The sequence below is a fragment of the Triturus cristatus genome, chromosome 6 (genome assembly GCF_964204655.1).
Source record: "Triturus cristatus chromosome 6, aTriCri1.1, whole genome shotgun sequence".
Lineage (NCBI taxonomy): Eukaryota > Metazoa > Chordata > Amphibia > Caudata > Salamandridae > Triturus > Triturus cristatus.
This window is the reverse complement of record NC_140589.1, coordinates 1,004,136,106-1,004,149,997: the sequence shown is the minus strand read 5'-3', so window position 1 is coordinate 1,004,149,997 and position 13,892 is coordinate 1,004,136,106. Positions and strand designations below refer to the sequence as shown.

Sequence of the window (13,892 nt, the reverse complement as noted above, 5' to 3'; positions counted from 1 at the left end):
TGGGCTCTTAATTAGGCAAAATTCTCAGATGATATCAAACTCTGAATAGATTGGCATTGAAGTGCATATCATATTTGGTAGGTGTTTCTAAAATCTACTCATCATTCAAACTACACATAATCACCCTCTGTACAGACCCAACACCACCTCCATCCCTGATGGTTATAATTTGAATTTTAGATTTATCAAATGATGTTCCACAGGGGAAAAAAAACCTTGATATGCTACTCAGACCACTGATTTTCTACCAGACAACTTACTTTTCACTGATTAACTTCCTGGTATCTTCCCAGGTGGCTTCCAAAGCATTTATCTCATTGTCAGCTTCATTAGCCAAAATTATATCCTTCTGTGCGATTTGTTTTGCTTTGTCCATAAGCCACTGCAGCTCATGCTGGTGCGAATTTAACTCATCCTCCAGCAAATTAAAAACCTTGATTCTGTAAATTCAAAAATATCAAATCCATTGTGAAATTACTGTCATATTTATAACAAATAGAGTTCATTTACATTTTTACATCTGAAAAATAAACTATGTACAGTGTTGGTAGGCATGTGAAAACTAATAATAGCTGGAAAAGACTGCCAGGCCCCTTGAAGTCCACCATTTCTCTCACACTGCTCGGTCTAGTGGGAACTGTGAAGGGAATGCATTATGGGCAGAGCTGTCACTTTTATGTTAGGCTTTAGAGCTGTCACTTTTAATGTTAGGCTTTCCAGTGAACATTTTAAACTAGTCTGTTTGAAATAAAGGAAGATGACTTATGGCTTTAAGCAGTCCTTACAAATAACAAAAATGTATTCTCCTTAAACTGTCACTTAAATGTTTTTTTCATTTCAATATTTTAACATTCCTACATTTTTATCTTTGCACATATATCGTCAGCTATAATAATTTTTACATATTTTATCCACTTCATAAGCTGATCAGAAGTGGGAAGTGAGAGACAGGAGCACGTAGACTCAAAATACGATTCTGTTTTTCACAAGACTGTGCGAAAATCGGCTTCTTAGGTAAGAAAGCCAAAACATAAAATGGTCCTTTTGCAATGTTCTTTTTGTATGGAATACAAAACACTATGTTTAGCACAACTTAGCTTGAGACGGTTATTGAAGATTTCCTGAAATGACTTTGAGTTCGGACCCTTTTGCGAACATCTGATGCCTAAGTAACTCACACTTTTTGTCCACATTATTGTTTACATCAACATAAAATTAGCTGAAGGCCATCTAGCTATTTCTACACAAAGGGAACTGCTGAAATTGCATGTCCTAATTTTTATTTGCTTGTATTATGTCTACAGATGACTGAAACAACAACATTTTTGTGATTACCTCTGATTGAGTGCTTGGAGAGTTGGTTCTTGCAGTTCTTCGTTGTCTGCCTTTTCCTCAATATCCTCAACACTCTTTAGCAGCTGCTCCTTTCGCTCGGTGAATGACTTCCACATTATCACAAGGGCTTCTGCCTCACTCTGCTTTGTACCCAAGAGGTTTTGGACTGATTCTAGCTCAGAAAACAAGTAATCAGCCAAAGCTCTACATGAGGTCCTCTGTTCGGAAATGCCTCCTTTGAGGTGGTGATGTGCTTTGGTAAGGGATCCATCCAAGCCTGCAGCTAGCGACCCCAGTCTGTCAATCTGCCCAATTACATCCTCTAGTTCTTTGTCTAGTGTTTCGGACTTAGTCTTGTCCAGGCTGTTGGTGCTCTCAACAGTCTGCTTCAGCTGATTGAGAGCACTGCTAGCTGCGGAATGTATTTCTATGAAATCACCAACATTTGTAAGTACATCTTGGCGCCGTTCAGTAATCTGCTTTGCATCCTGGAGCAGCTGGATGCAATCCTCCACTCTATCCTTTAAAGTGTGGTGGCCCTCTGCCTTACTATAGGAACACAACTTTTCTACATGTTCATTTAGATGTTGAATGTCCTTCTCTTTGCTTTTCACTTCAATCAAGTGTTCCTGAAAGACAAAAATAAAAAATGTAATATTATTCAAATAATGCTGTAGGATTCCTGGTTTTTGTTGCCGTACCCCCCCCCCCCCACACACACAGACACACACCCATGAACACTTGGTCCTTGGTATTTGATGCAACTTTGACTGAAGTGTACTGGGTTCCAGCTAACCAGGTCCCCAGTACCAGTGTTCTTTCCCTAAAAACTGTACAACTGTTTACCACATTTGGCAAAACCGTTAGCACTCTCTGTAAGTCCCTAGTAAATGGTACCTTGGTACCTAGGGCCTGAGGTACTAAAGAGGGTCCCTAAGGGCTTCAGCACGAATTGTACCACTCTAAGGAATACCTCACCAAACACATGCAAGACTGCCATTGCAAATTGTGTGTCTTGGTGCAGACAAAAGTGAAAACACAACATGACACACATCCCTGTGTGCCATGTCCCTAACACTGCATTTACAATTTGTAAGTTACCCCTATTGCAGGCCTGACAGCCCTGAGGCAGGCTGCTTAATATTACACATGAGGGCGTACCAGCATGAGAAGATATACCCCTGTGCTGGTCAGTCCTATTACCAGTAGAAGTGAACAGGGAAGCCATTTTATAATATGTGCTGGACAATGGTGAAAACGAGTTCCCCAGCTACATGATGGCTTCACTGAAAACAGGGATGTTTGGTAACAAACATCTTGTATTGGTAAACCCACACTGATGCCAGTGTTGGATTTACCAATACATGCACCCAGAGTGCACCTTTCAGGTGCCCTCTGAAAACCTACCATCCTCTGGTGTGCTTACTAACTGGTTACTGCCAGCCTGACACCTGAGTCACTGTTCTGACCTCCTAGGGTGGGAACCTTTGCTTTCAAGAGACCCAGAACAAAGACCTGTCCGGGGAGAGGGTGTAATGCCCCCGTCCATTGGATGACCTGTTGATTAGCCTCCTTTGGCCACCAAACTTCACCTTTGGAATGCAAATCTGGCTCCCATCCTACGAGAGGAAGCCCCCACCCCTATCCAGAGCCCCCTTGGCACCTGGACAGGTGGGAAAATTAGCCATTTAGGTAGGCATGACACCTCCAGGTTAGTTCAACTCCTAAGGTGGACTACTGTGAGGTGAACATGATTTTTCAGAATTCTGAGACAGGGTTATGCCCACTTCCGACAGGAAGTGGTCATACAGGGGGCATAGTGACTCCAATGGTCAGTGGCCAATTGGCTACTACCAAGAGAGCACCTGAGTTGGCATCAGCTCCGCAGGCTTGTCTGCTGCCCTCGTCAAAAATGGTGCCAAAGTCGACTTGTCCTGCAGATGTTGACTCCAGAATCTTGGAATGACTGAACAGCAGATCTGTTCTGAAGGCACTCTAAAAGAAAAGACTCCTAGGCCGCCGGTCCTGCCAAAACCGAACAACGGAAGCAACAACTGCACCCGTCGCCTCTGGCCCGACTTGAAGTGGGCCATCACTGTCAACAAGGTCCCCCAGCCCTCCAGAGCTCGAGTCCACAGTGATTTCAGCCCTGCTGGACTCTCCGTCATCTGCAGCCTCTGCATGCAAGCCCCCTCTACAGCAACTGCTCAGGTAAGGAAAAAACAGACGTCTAAAGACACCGCTAAAAACCGTCACCCCTCAGCCTTGGAGAAGAGGACCAAACATGTCTTCCCCGTAACCGAGCATCGCAAGACCTGAGCCCACTTTCTAGTACAGCATGCTGGACATGTTTTTTCAGAGTACTCATGAAATGTTCGACAAGGTCATTGGCCTGTGCCCACAGAGGAGTGCTCTTCTGATGCTTAACCATAAGATGACTGAGAAAGTCTTTGAATTCCTGACTGCTGAATGGTGGGCCATTGTCAAACTTTAAAATCACAGGAACACACCAGGTCACGTTGATTCTGCCTAAACTCTAAATGACACGTTCATGAGTGATAGATAAGATATCTTCGACCAATGGAAAACGGGAATGTTCATCAACGATCACCATAAGGTGATGTCTGTTGTCAAGAGGACTCACAAAGTTCACTGCAATTCTTCCCCATGCACGCCTTGGCAACTGTGACATGCTTAATGGTTGTTGAGTGGTTTTTGATGACAGGCAATTGTATAGATGCTAGGCCTTTAATTCTTTTTCAACCCTTTCCCTTTCGTTGAGATGTGGAAACCAGACTCAGTCTTGGAGTGCTCGTTTGGTGGCAACAATTTCATGATGTCCTTCATGGACCATCTCAATTATCTGTTGTCGCAGACTCTCTGGAATACCAATTCTCAACCCTCGTAGGATAATACCTTCCTGAGTAATGGACAGTTCATATTTGACATTCTTAAACATTTGATATTTACTGTCACTGGTAAGAGGTAGAGGGTGCTGGTACGAAGGCTGACGTGTAATAATGTCTTGCACTTTCAGCATGTCACTATTTTGTCTTGTGGCAGTGGAAATTTATTCTAATGAAATGGCAGCTGGACAGCTTTATTTCTCTAGGAAGTTCATGTAAGCTTCAGCTACCCTAAAAGGGATGCCAGGGCATTGTAGAGGCACTCGTAAAAAGCATTCGGCAATGTTGTAATCTTTCCCTGGCCGACGCAAGATGGTGTAGTTGTAATCTCAGACCCAAACGTTCAATGCAAGGAGGCATTTTGGCTTTTGGATTTCCAAAGATAGTCAATAATGCTTGATGACTGGTGACAAGCATGAAGGGCTTCCCATACAAGAATACGTGGAAATTTTCACAAGCACACACCACTGCCAAGCTGTATTTCTCAGGTTGTGAGTAACCATGTTCAGATTGGGACAAACTTCAGCTTGGGTATGTCACAATACATCTTCGAGCATTGGCGTGTCTGCTGTGATCTGTAAGGTTGGCTTCCAACTCAACAGGGCTAGCGTCAACAACAAGATCAGTATGGATCAAAATATGCCATTTCAGTAGTGTTCTCAATAGCTTGCTTGATTTTACGAAAGCGTTTCATGCATTCATGTGACCAAAGGAAATAAACATTCGTTTTAGTCAAGTCTCCCAATGGTGTACACACTGAGGCAAAGTCTTGTATCTAAAGCAACAGCTGGCCGTGACAAGGAATAAACGTAACATGATAACATCTTGTGGGGTACTACAGTTTACAGTGCTTGAACTTTAGCAGGATCAGGTGTCAAGCCCCAATCAGAAATGATATGGCCAAGGAATTTTAACCTTGTCTTATGGAACTCACATTTCATGGCATTCAAAGTTAAACCACCATCAGTGAGCACCTGACACACTTGAGTGAGAGCTTTGTCATGCTCCTTCTATGTAGCTCTGAAAACCAATGTTATCGCTGTGATTGAAAGCATTCATGACAGGCTGCATGATACATCAAATGACTTCTTGGGATAGCTCTGCAGTTGATGACACACCAAAACGTATTCTATTGTAACGGAATAGACCACTATGTGTAGAAAACGTTGTAATGTAAATGTACTTCTCCTCTCTTCACTCAGGACTGGTAAATAGATGACCGTTTCTTGTATCACTTTGCATTTAAGCTTCTCTTTGTGCTGTCACTCTGTATGAATGTATGACTTTGAATTTCGGAGTAGCGCAGTACCTCTTTGTGTGGCCTTCTCAGCAGGTTCTCAGCCACTGATGTGTGGACTTTCAGTTATGCTTTTATTAGGGTCAAATGTTTTTCATGAAACTGGCGCTGCTCTTTGACTCCACATATGCCAAACTTCGAATCAGCACTTCAGCGGAGGCACATGGTTGAATGCATGAGCAGTTTGCTAGACCACGGCAAACTCTCTGCGAGAGCACTGTTGATCTTCAGGTTACTTATCCCATCCTCGTCGCCAGTTGTAGCATCCTCTCCTGTCCGGATTCTTGCCAATGACTACATCACACATGAAGCTTAGTATAACAAGTCTTTATTGTTATTTGTGTAATCGCAAACTCAACATTCTAAACTTGCATTCAATTCACTACCTTCTAACGCTTACGTCACAGTTTTATAGAATCCATCAGGAGCCATAAAGGTTCTGTCATTACATGCTCACATGACACTGAATTATGGAGGAGAGAGCAGTTTTTTATGCCTTTGTTTGATATTGCAATCTAATAATGTAACAAATTCCAGAAATATTGCCATTGACATTTAACAGGTTACTATACTATATGAGATAATATTAATATGTTCTTATATCGAGCAAAGTAAAAACCGTATAGTCAATTACTGTTCACTCTACAAAATGGTCCCCATTTGCAGTGAGTTGAGGGAAAACCGGCATTCCAAGCTAAGCAGTCTTCATATGTTAAAGAGTGCCAATGTTCACACCTTAGATTTAAGGTTTTCCAGCTACAAGAAATGGATGAAGCCCACAGAGTAACTACGGTCTACGGTAGTTTAATAATACTAGCTTTATACATGACTTCAAGTGCTGTTTCTGAATAACTTACAAAATGATGCATAGAAAGAAAAAAAAAGTACGTAAGTGATATGAGGAGAGATACATAAGTACTCACAAAAATTGTCAGCAATACTTCAAGTTAGAGACCTGCATATCTATTTTCTATGTGTGCAGCCTAGGAAATACAAAAGTCCAGCACTGTCTGCATTAAAGGAGTGAGCCTTTTTCACCTACAGATATTTGTGATAGACAACAGCTGTCAGATAATTACGTATTACAGAGTTTCAATCTCTGTCTATGCACTGACACTAGGGTTTCGTTTTGTATGACGTTCAAAACTCTCAATAAAACATAAACATGATATTATAAAGGATCATGAGAATTGTTGAAGAAATACACATTTGTTTTAGTGTGAATCTTATAAAGCATCCATGTACTTTCTTTCAACATATTTTTCAGTTAAAACTCTTTTGATGGCAAACACCAAGATGTAGTATCCTCTCTCTAGAGTGCAAATGAGTCAAAGGTAAGTTGTGAACAAAACACGTCACAGCAAAGACCTGAAGTAAAAAACTATTATTATTTACACTACAATACCAAGAGACTCTGTCGAGTTGCACTCTCACCAACTGCCATCCCTTGATCTCCATTTCCCCTTTAATGTTTTACATCCTACTGATGTCACCGTAAGGCAAAGAATGGACATGAACAAGGAGTTTCTCTGCTGCTGCTTTGTGTCATGACATTTATATGAATATATGATGCATACATGACGCCATAATGTGCATGCACATTACCTTGTTCTTAGTTAGAGCTGAGAGCAGGTCTGTTACATTTATCTCCGAAGTGGCCTGCAAATCGCTGAGAAACATTTTGCTCCAGACTGAAAAACTGAGCAGCATTTCTTCAAATGTGTGGTGGTCAGTTACTATGGTTTGAAGAAAATGAATCCTAATAGTCAGAAAAAAAACATACACATTCTTTAATTGGCTGTTCAAGATGAACAGTGGTACATATGACATATAGCATCAAATGTAATGCAATAATAATAATTGAATTGAATAATTAATCAACAGAAAGAATCTGATATAAAGGTGTTTAAGCTAAAAGTTATAACATTAAAAAAGTGCAAGGACGATATGATGAAGAGCAATGTTTTGAACCAGGGACTGAAGTCTCTAAACAACAATTCCATTTGTCAACATTTTTAAATACCTGATTAACCTTTGTCATACCCCAGATATGTGAGTCTAATCTGTGCAACACAAAAACCAATGAAACTGTCCCAAACATCCTTGTTCAATATCCACAGTTGGTGAGGACATTAACAATTCAAATAAGTTACATTTTTTAAGTCAATACCAGTTTAAATTTATATTTCCTAGTGCATATCGCAATGCAAAATGCAGTGTGTTTTTTAAGTGTCAAATTGGACCAAATGGCTTGCACTCATTTAGAGTCCTAAGCAAATAGTGTTTGGACCTCTAATTTTCTCTGACCAAATTTGCAAGTGACATCAATATTCCTCTAACCTACAGTTTTCAGTAGAGTAAATTGTCTTTAAAATGACTTATTTCCATAATCTAACATTTACATCACATTTTTTACAGTGCTTGTCATGTACAAAGAGTTACATTTACAATGCATTTTTACAGTGCGTTATTTAAAGTTTATTTTTTGTTCCATGCTTTCACTCTCAGTTCTTCACAAAACAATGTTTGCGTTCTATTCAATGGAGAAATGTGATCTAATCTACTTATTTAAAGAATATTGTTCATTTTTGAAACAGGCTATAAAAGTGATATTGGAGCTAAGGCTGGAAAGTAATTTATTTAATTAAGTACTTCTAATTTATCTGAATTTGATCTTGAGTCTATTTGTTATTTGATTTTTGAAGTAATCTAGAAGAATTTTTTTTTTTTAAATGTATTATTGTTTTTTTTAATTGAGTAAAGGACAGGTCAAATAAATAATATAAAGCAAATAGTGGATTGTAATTTCATTAGCAAAACGTAGGTAAGTGTTGTAAATTTACTTAATGTTCATATGATGATCATTCTATTTAAGAACAGGTGTTTAAATTGATATTTATTTGCATTTGGAGCAGGTCAAGAATGGTTAAGTAACTAGACATAGGGGCAAATGGTGAGTAGTAATTTAATTACAAATCCTTAAGTAAAATTCAAATGACATTCAATTTTAATTTACATTCATTGCATATATGTTAAATATATTTGAACAAATTCATTATTTTTATAAATTGGTTTATTAAGTGATACAAGCGCAAACGGGTGATAGTAATTTAAAACAAATACACTAATCATATTGTACTTTATGAATATAATTATTTTAACAACTTATTTTAATTTCAATATTATTAATTATATGCTTCTTCAAATAATTCGATTTTTGAATGAATAATAATAGTGATACAGGTTAAAGGGTGGGTAGTAAATGAATTTAAAGAACATTGATAATTTTTCTGTTAAAAGAATATTGTTAACTTTTGGATCAGGAAAAAACATACATACCACTCGATAATGTATTAAAAATTAAAATTGTATTTAGAAAAAAAAGCGGTAGATTGCAGTGTTGCTTCTTTAAAACGTAGGTAAAAAGCACTGCTTACTGACAGTGAACACAACAAAAGAATGTGCACATAGGATGTTACTAACAGAGTTAGCACATTGTGTATTACCTACTGGCGATAGCCAGTAGGAAGTTATAGTTAGGACCAAAGTTTCCATAGAAAAAGCATTTTTTGTCTTGCCAATAACAATATTAAGCTTGACGAATCTTCACAAACTTTTCACAAAACTTCCCCTTTTTGGTTCTGCCGCTGTCTTGAACATTTTGGGGTGATCTGTAAGGACGGGGCCAAGAAAAAAGGGGGTCCCAAAAAGCGTTTTCCCTATGTTATGTCTAAGGGGATTTTTTATTTTTGTACATGACTACAGTTGAATTGCTGAATAGAATTACACCAAATTTGGCAGAAAGCTAGATGTTGGTCCAGGAATCGTGCTTTTTGTGATTTGGTATATATCCGTTCAGTAGTTTCAGAGATATTTAAGTTGAAAAAATATAGCTATCTTGGGAAGCGAGTCTTTGCAGTGGACTTGCTAATCCCACGGAAATCTGAGTGGCTGCGTACACGTCAACCAGGAAGTGTTTTCAGCCATTTTGGGACTCAGCTTGAAGCTGAGTCCCACAAAAAATGAACAAAAAAAAGAAAAGGGGGCAGGGCAGGAATACCCTGACCCCCAGGGACCCCACCCGGGGTTAAAATCACTTTAAAGCATTCTTTAAATTTGATTTTACTGTGAATTCGTGGGTGGACCAGTGGCAAACTTTTTAATGAAGCCCAGGAGTTTATATATATATATATATATATATATTCCCTGAAAAAACCATAGGTTTCAGGCACGTTATAGTTAGGAATTAGCATTTAAAAAACCTTATAAATTCACTGAAAAAACCATAGGTTTCAGGAGCGTTATAGTTAGCTGGACTTTTCACTCGTACAAAACCATTGAAATTCCCCCGTTATAGTTAGTTCAGCTAACTATAACTCGCGCGCCCGCAATGCACTGCTGATGACGTCACATATTACATCACTCATGACATGGTCAGTGACATCACTCATGACATCACTGATGACATCACTGATGACATCATCCAGTGAATGTGTGTTTTTCTGAAAATTGCATATGTTTTATATATGTATATCTCAATGTCGATGGAAGAATATATGGGTATATAAGTGTCTAAATGGATGATTTGTTTTTGAAAAATTGATTGTATAACTGACAGATTAAGTGTATCTTAGTGAATACATGGCTTAGTGAGTAATGTTTAAATATGTAAATATCTGTATCAGTCTCTCACTTTGTGTATAAGTGGCTGCATGGGTTGGTGAGTGGCTACATGAGTGTCTATATAGGTTATTAGTTGGTTTTTTGAGTATCAGTATGAGTGTCTGAGTGTCTGTATGGTTCGGTGGGGGTATTACTTAGTGCATAGGTGCATGAATGAGTGACTCACTGTTTGTATGTGTTGAAGACATCATGTGTGCAGGACTGTATGGGTGGATGAGTGTGTGCATGGGTGAGTTAGTGAGTGAATGACTGTCTCAATAGTGTCTTTATGAGTAACTACATATGTTTTAAACTAGTATATGTGACTATTGGTGTATATAAGTGAGTATATGTGAGAGTGAGAGATTGGAAGAGTTCCTGTATGAATAAGTATGTGTTTCTATAAGTGATTGTTTAAAAGACTAAGTATGTGTAAGTTTCTGTAGAAGTAAGTGTGGTGGTGTGTGTATAACTGTATATGCAAATAAATGGATGTTTGATTCTTTATTAGCATGAGTGACTATGTGTGTGAGTAACTCTATGGATGAGTGGCGTTGTGTAACAGGATGTATAGGTGTATGAGTACATATGATGAGTGAGTACATGTATGAGTGACTGTATAGGACTGTTGGTGAATGAGTGGATGTGTATGTGGATCTTAGAATTACTGAATAGGTTGTTGTAACTGGTATTGGTAAGTCCATTGTTTTGAAAATTTTAGTTTCTATTTTTAAATGTGTGTATCAAAGGTTATATTAGGGGGAGAGGAGGTCTGCCACTCTATCACAAGGATGATGTCATCAGTGATGTCATTTGAGATGTCATCAGTGATGTTATGAGTGATGTCACTGACCATGTCATGAGTGATGTAATATGTGACGTCATCAGCAGTGCATTGCGGGCGCGCGAGTTATAGTTAGCTGAACTAACTATAACGAGGGAATTTAAATGGTTTTGTATGAGTGAAAAGTCCAGCTAACTATAACGCCCCTGAAACCTATGGTTTTTTTAGTGAATTTCTAAGGTTTTTTTAAATGCTAATTAATAACTATAATGTGCCTGACACCTATGGTTTTTTCAGTGAAAGACACTTAGAATACAGTGAAAACACCTACATACACTAGGGAACACTATGCGTTGGGGTCCCCCTGTGATTAGCATGACCTCCTCTGTAAGCCCCTAGTATATAATAGGGCAGGGGGATTAAAACTACCTCCTAAGATGCGCCACAGGACGTGTTTGCACACGTCACCTCAGGCCCCGTCCCCTCCCTTCCCCACTGTGTAAACACGCCCTGTGGCCATTTTAAGTTGGGAGATTAAGTCCATTTGAATCCTGAGGGTCCCTAGGGTCCAACTAGCCCACTAGGTACCTCCAGTAAGCGCCACAGAGCTGCGTTGCATAGAGGTGTAAAAAGGGGCATGGCCTCAGAACACCTGTCTGCAACGCAGCTCCCTGGCGCATACTGGAGATACCTGTTGGGCTAGTTAGCCCACTAGGTACCTCCAGTAAGCGCCACAGAGCTGCGTTGCAGAGAGGTGTAAAAAGTGGCACGGCCTGGACCACCTCTATGCAACGCAGCTCAGTGGTGCTTACTGGAAGCACCTGGTGGGCTAGTTAGCCCCCAGGGGCCCTCAGGATTGAAGGGGAATTATTTCCCCAAATTAAAATGCGCCATAGGGGGTGTTTGCACACGTCACCTCAGGCCCCGGCCTCTCCCTTCCCCACTGTGTAAACTCGCCCTGTGGCTGTTTTAAGTTGGAAGATTAAGTCCCCTTGAATCCTGAGGGTCCCTAGGGGCAAAATAGCCCACTAGGTATGTCCAATAAGCGCCATTGCAGAGAGGTGTAAAAAGGGGCACGGCCTGCACCACCTCTCTGCAACGCAGGGCAGTGGCGCTTACTGGAAGCACCTGGTGGGCTAGTTGGCCCCCAGGGTCCCTCAGGATTGAAAGGGAATTATTTCCCCAACTTAAAACGCGCCACAGGGCGTGTCTGCACACGTCACCTCAAGGCCCGTCCCCTCCCTTCACCACTGTGTAACCGCTCCCTGTGGCCGTTCTAAGTTGAGAGATTAAGTCCCCTTGAATCCTAAGGGTCCCTAGGGTCAAACTAGCCCACTAGGTACCTCCAGTAAGCGCCACAGAGCTGCGTTGCATAGAGGTGTAAAAAGGGGCGTGTCCTCAGAACACCTGTCTGCAACGCAGCTCCCTGGCGCATACTGGAGATACCTGTTGGGCTAGTTGGCCCTCAGGGACCCTCAGTATTGAAGGGGAATTAATTCCCCAACTTACAACTGGCCAGGGGGCGCGTTTGCAGAGTGCTGCAAGGAGGGGGCGTGGCCTCCGGCATGATGCCGGTCTTTTATTTTTTTTACTTTTTTAAGGAGGGCTGTGAGGCCCCCCTTCTTTTTCTAATTGATTGGTAAACAATTAATTTGGAACGGGGCCGTGTGGCCCCCCTCCCAAGGCCTTAATCGGCCCCGGGGACCCCAACCCCCGGGTCATGGCCTTTTTTTTTTATTATTCTTTAGGAGGGGGGCTGCGTTGCCCCCCTCCTCAGGCCACGTATGGCCCAAGGGACCCCATCCCCCGGGGCCGGCCTTTGTTTTTTATTATTTAAAAAAAATATATATTTATAGAAACACCTAGGACATGCTGGACAAACCGTATGTACCTACCACCATGACCATGACGATTTGCGTGATCTTCATTAAAAGGCGACTATGCATACAATGAATCCACGTGGAATGTATTTACACCGCTAGTGAAGCTCTGACGTGTCTGACGCCCTACCGTGCCTAATCCCGGCGCCCCCGCCGGTGGGTACTCTCCAAGTGGACACCCTTGTCGTTTATTTAGACAAACATGGGTAGCTATTGACGGGCACATTTAATACACACGCACACCAAACCATTCAAAGGGGATTCGACAAAAATTCGACCAAACTATGCAAGAAACCCCTCTCACAGTTAATAAAACACAAATCCACCGTCGGATGTGTGATACTTTTTATTTTACTCTCTGGAAAGGAGACGAACCTCACTTGAGAGACAGAGTGTGCTCCTGGCTGAGCCCAATGCTGTGTTACACCCACCAGTGCCCACCGAGTGCCACACACCTCTGTGTTGTATTCCACCAGCTAGTGCGTATGCTATGACACTCTCTAGCCCATGTGCACTGTAACACCACTCCGTGAATATGTCATGCCACACTTGCCTTCGCACGGGTTATATTGCCCCAGCTAACGTGCCTTCCTCGATGCCTATGTTATAACGCACAGCGCTATGCCATACATATTACAATCTGGGATCCATATCTTTGTCACAGTGCATATGCAACGTTACACTCCCCAGCACATATTTTATATTACAACTTTAGAGACTAGTTAGGTTACACAACACTGCCCTGTGCATGTTACACTCCAAGGTGCATATCGCATAGCAAGCACTAGTGCCTGTGCTATCTCACGCTCTCCAATGAATCTGTCATTGTGCACAATGTATTGCATATTATATTTCACGCCCTGGTTCATCTTATATCACACTTTTTGGTGCATAGTTTATACCATATACTATATCTAGTTTTCATTTTCAATCGTGCTCTCAGGACTATGTTCTATATAACACTGCCTCCACCTACCCTTTTCACGGGCATTACATTTTGCGATGGGGTTTGGAGGGTCAGGGGGTGT

At 41.0% G+C, this 13,892-nt stretch overlaps 1 protein-coding gene across 1 annotated transcript in view; it reads right to left on the bottom strand.

The window, feature by feature from the left end:
• SYNE1 (spectrin repeat containing nuclear envelope protein 1) overlaps positions 1-13,892 on the bottom strand; it is a 1,959,630-nt gene that overhangs the window by 1,200,450 nt on the left and 745,288 nt on the right. The window contains exons 38-40 of the mRNA XM_085611789.1: positions 7,144-7,297; positions 1,336-1,964; positions 261-440 (exon numbers count right to left, since the gene is read on the bottom strand). Of these exons, the coding sequence (XP_085467915.1) occupies positions 261-440; positions 1,336-1,964; positions 7,144-7,297 (963 nt within the window). The remainder of the gene's footprint in view (positions 1-260; positions 441-1,335; positions 1,965-7,143; positions 7,298-13,892) is intronic.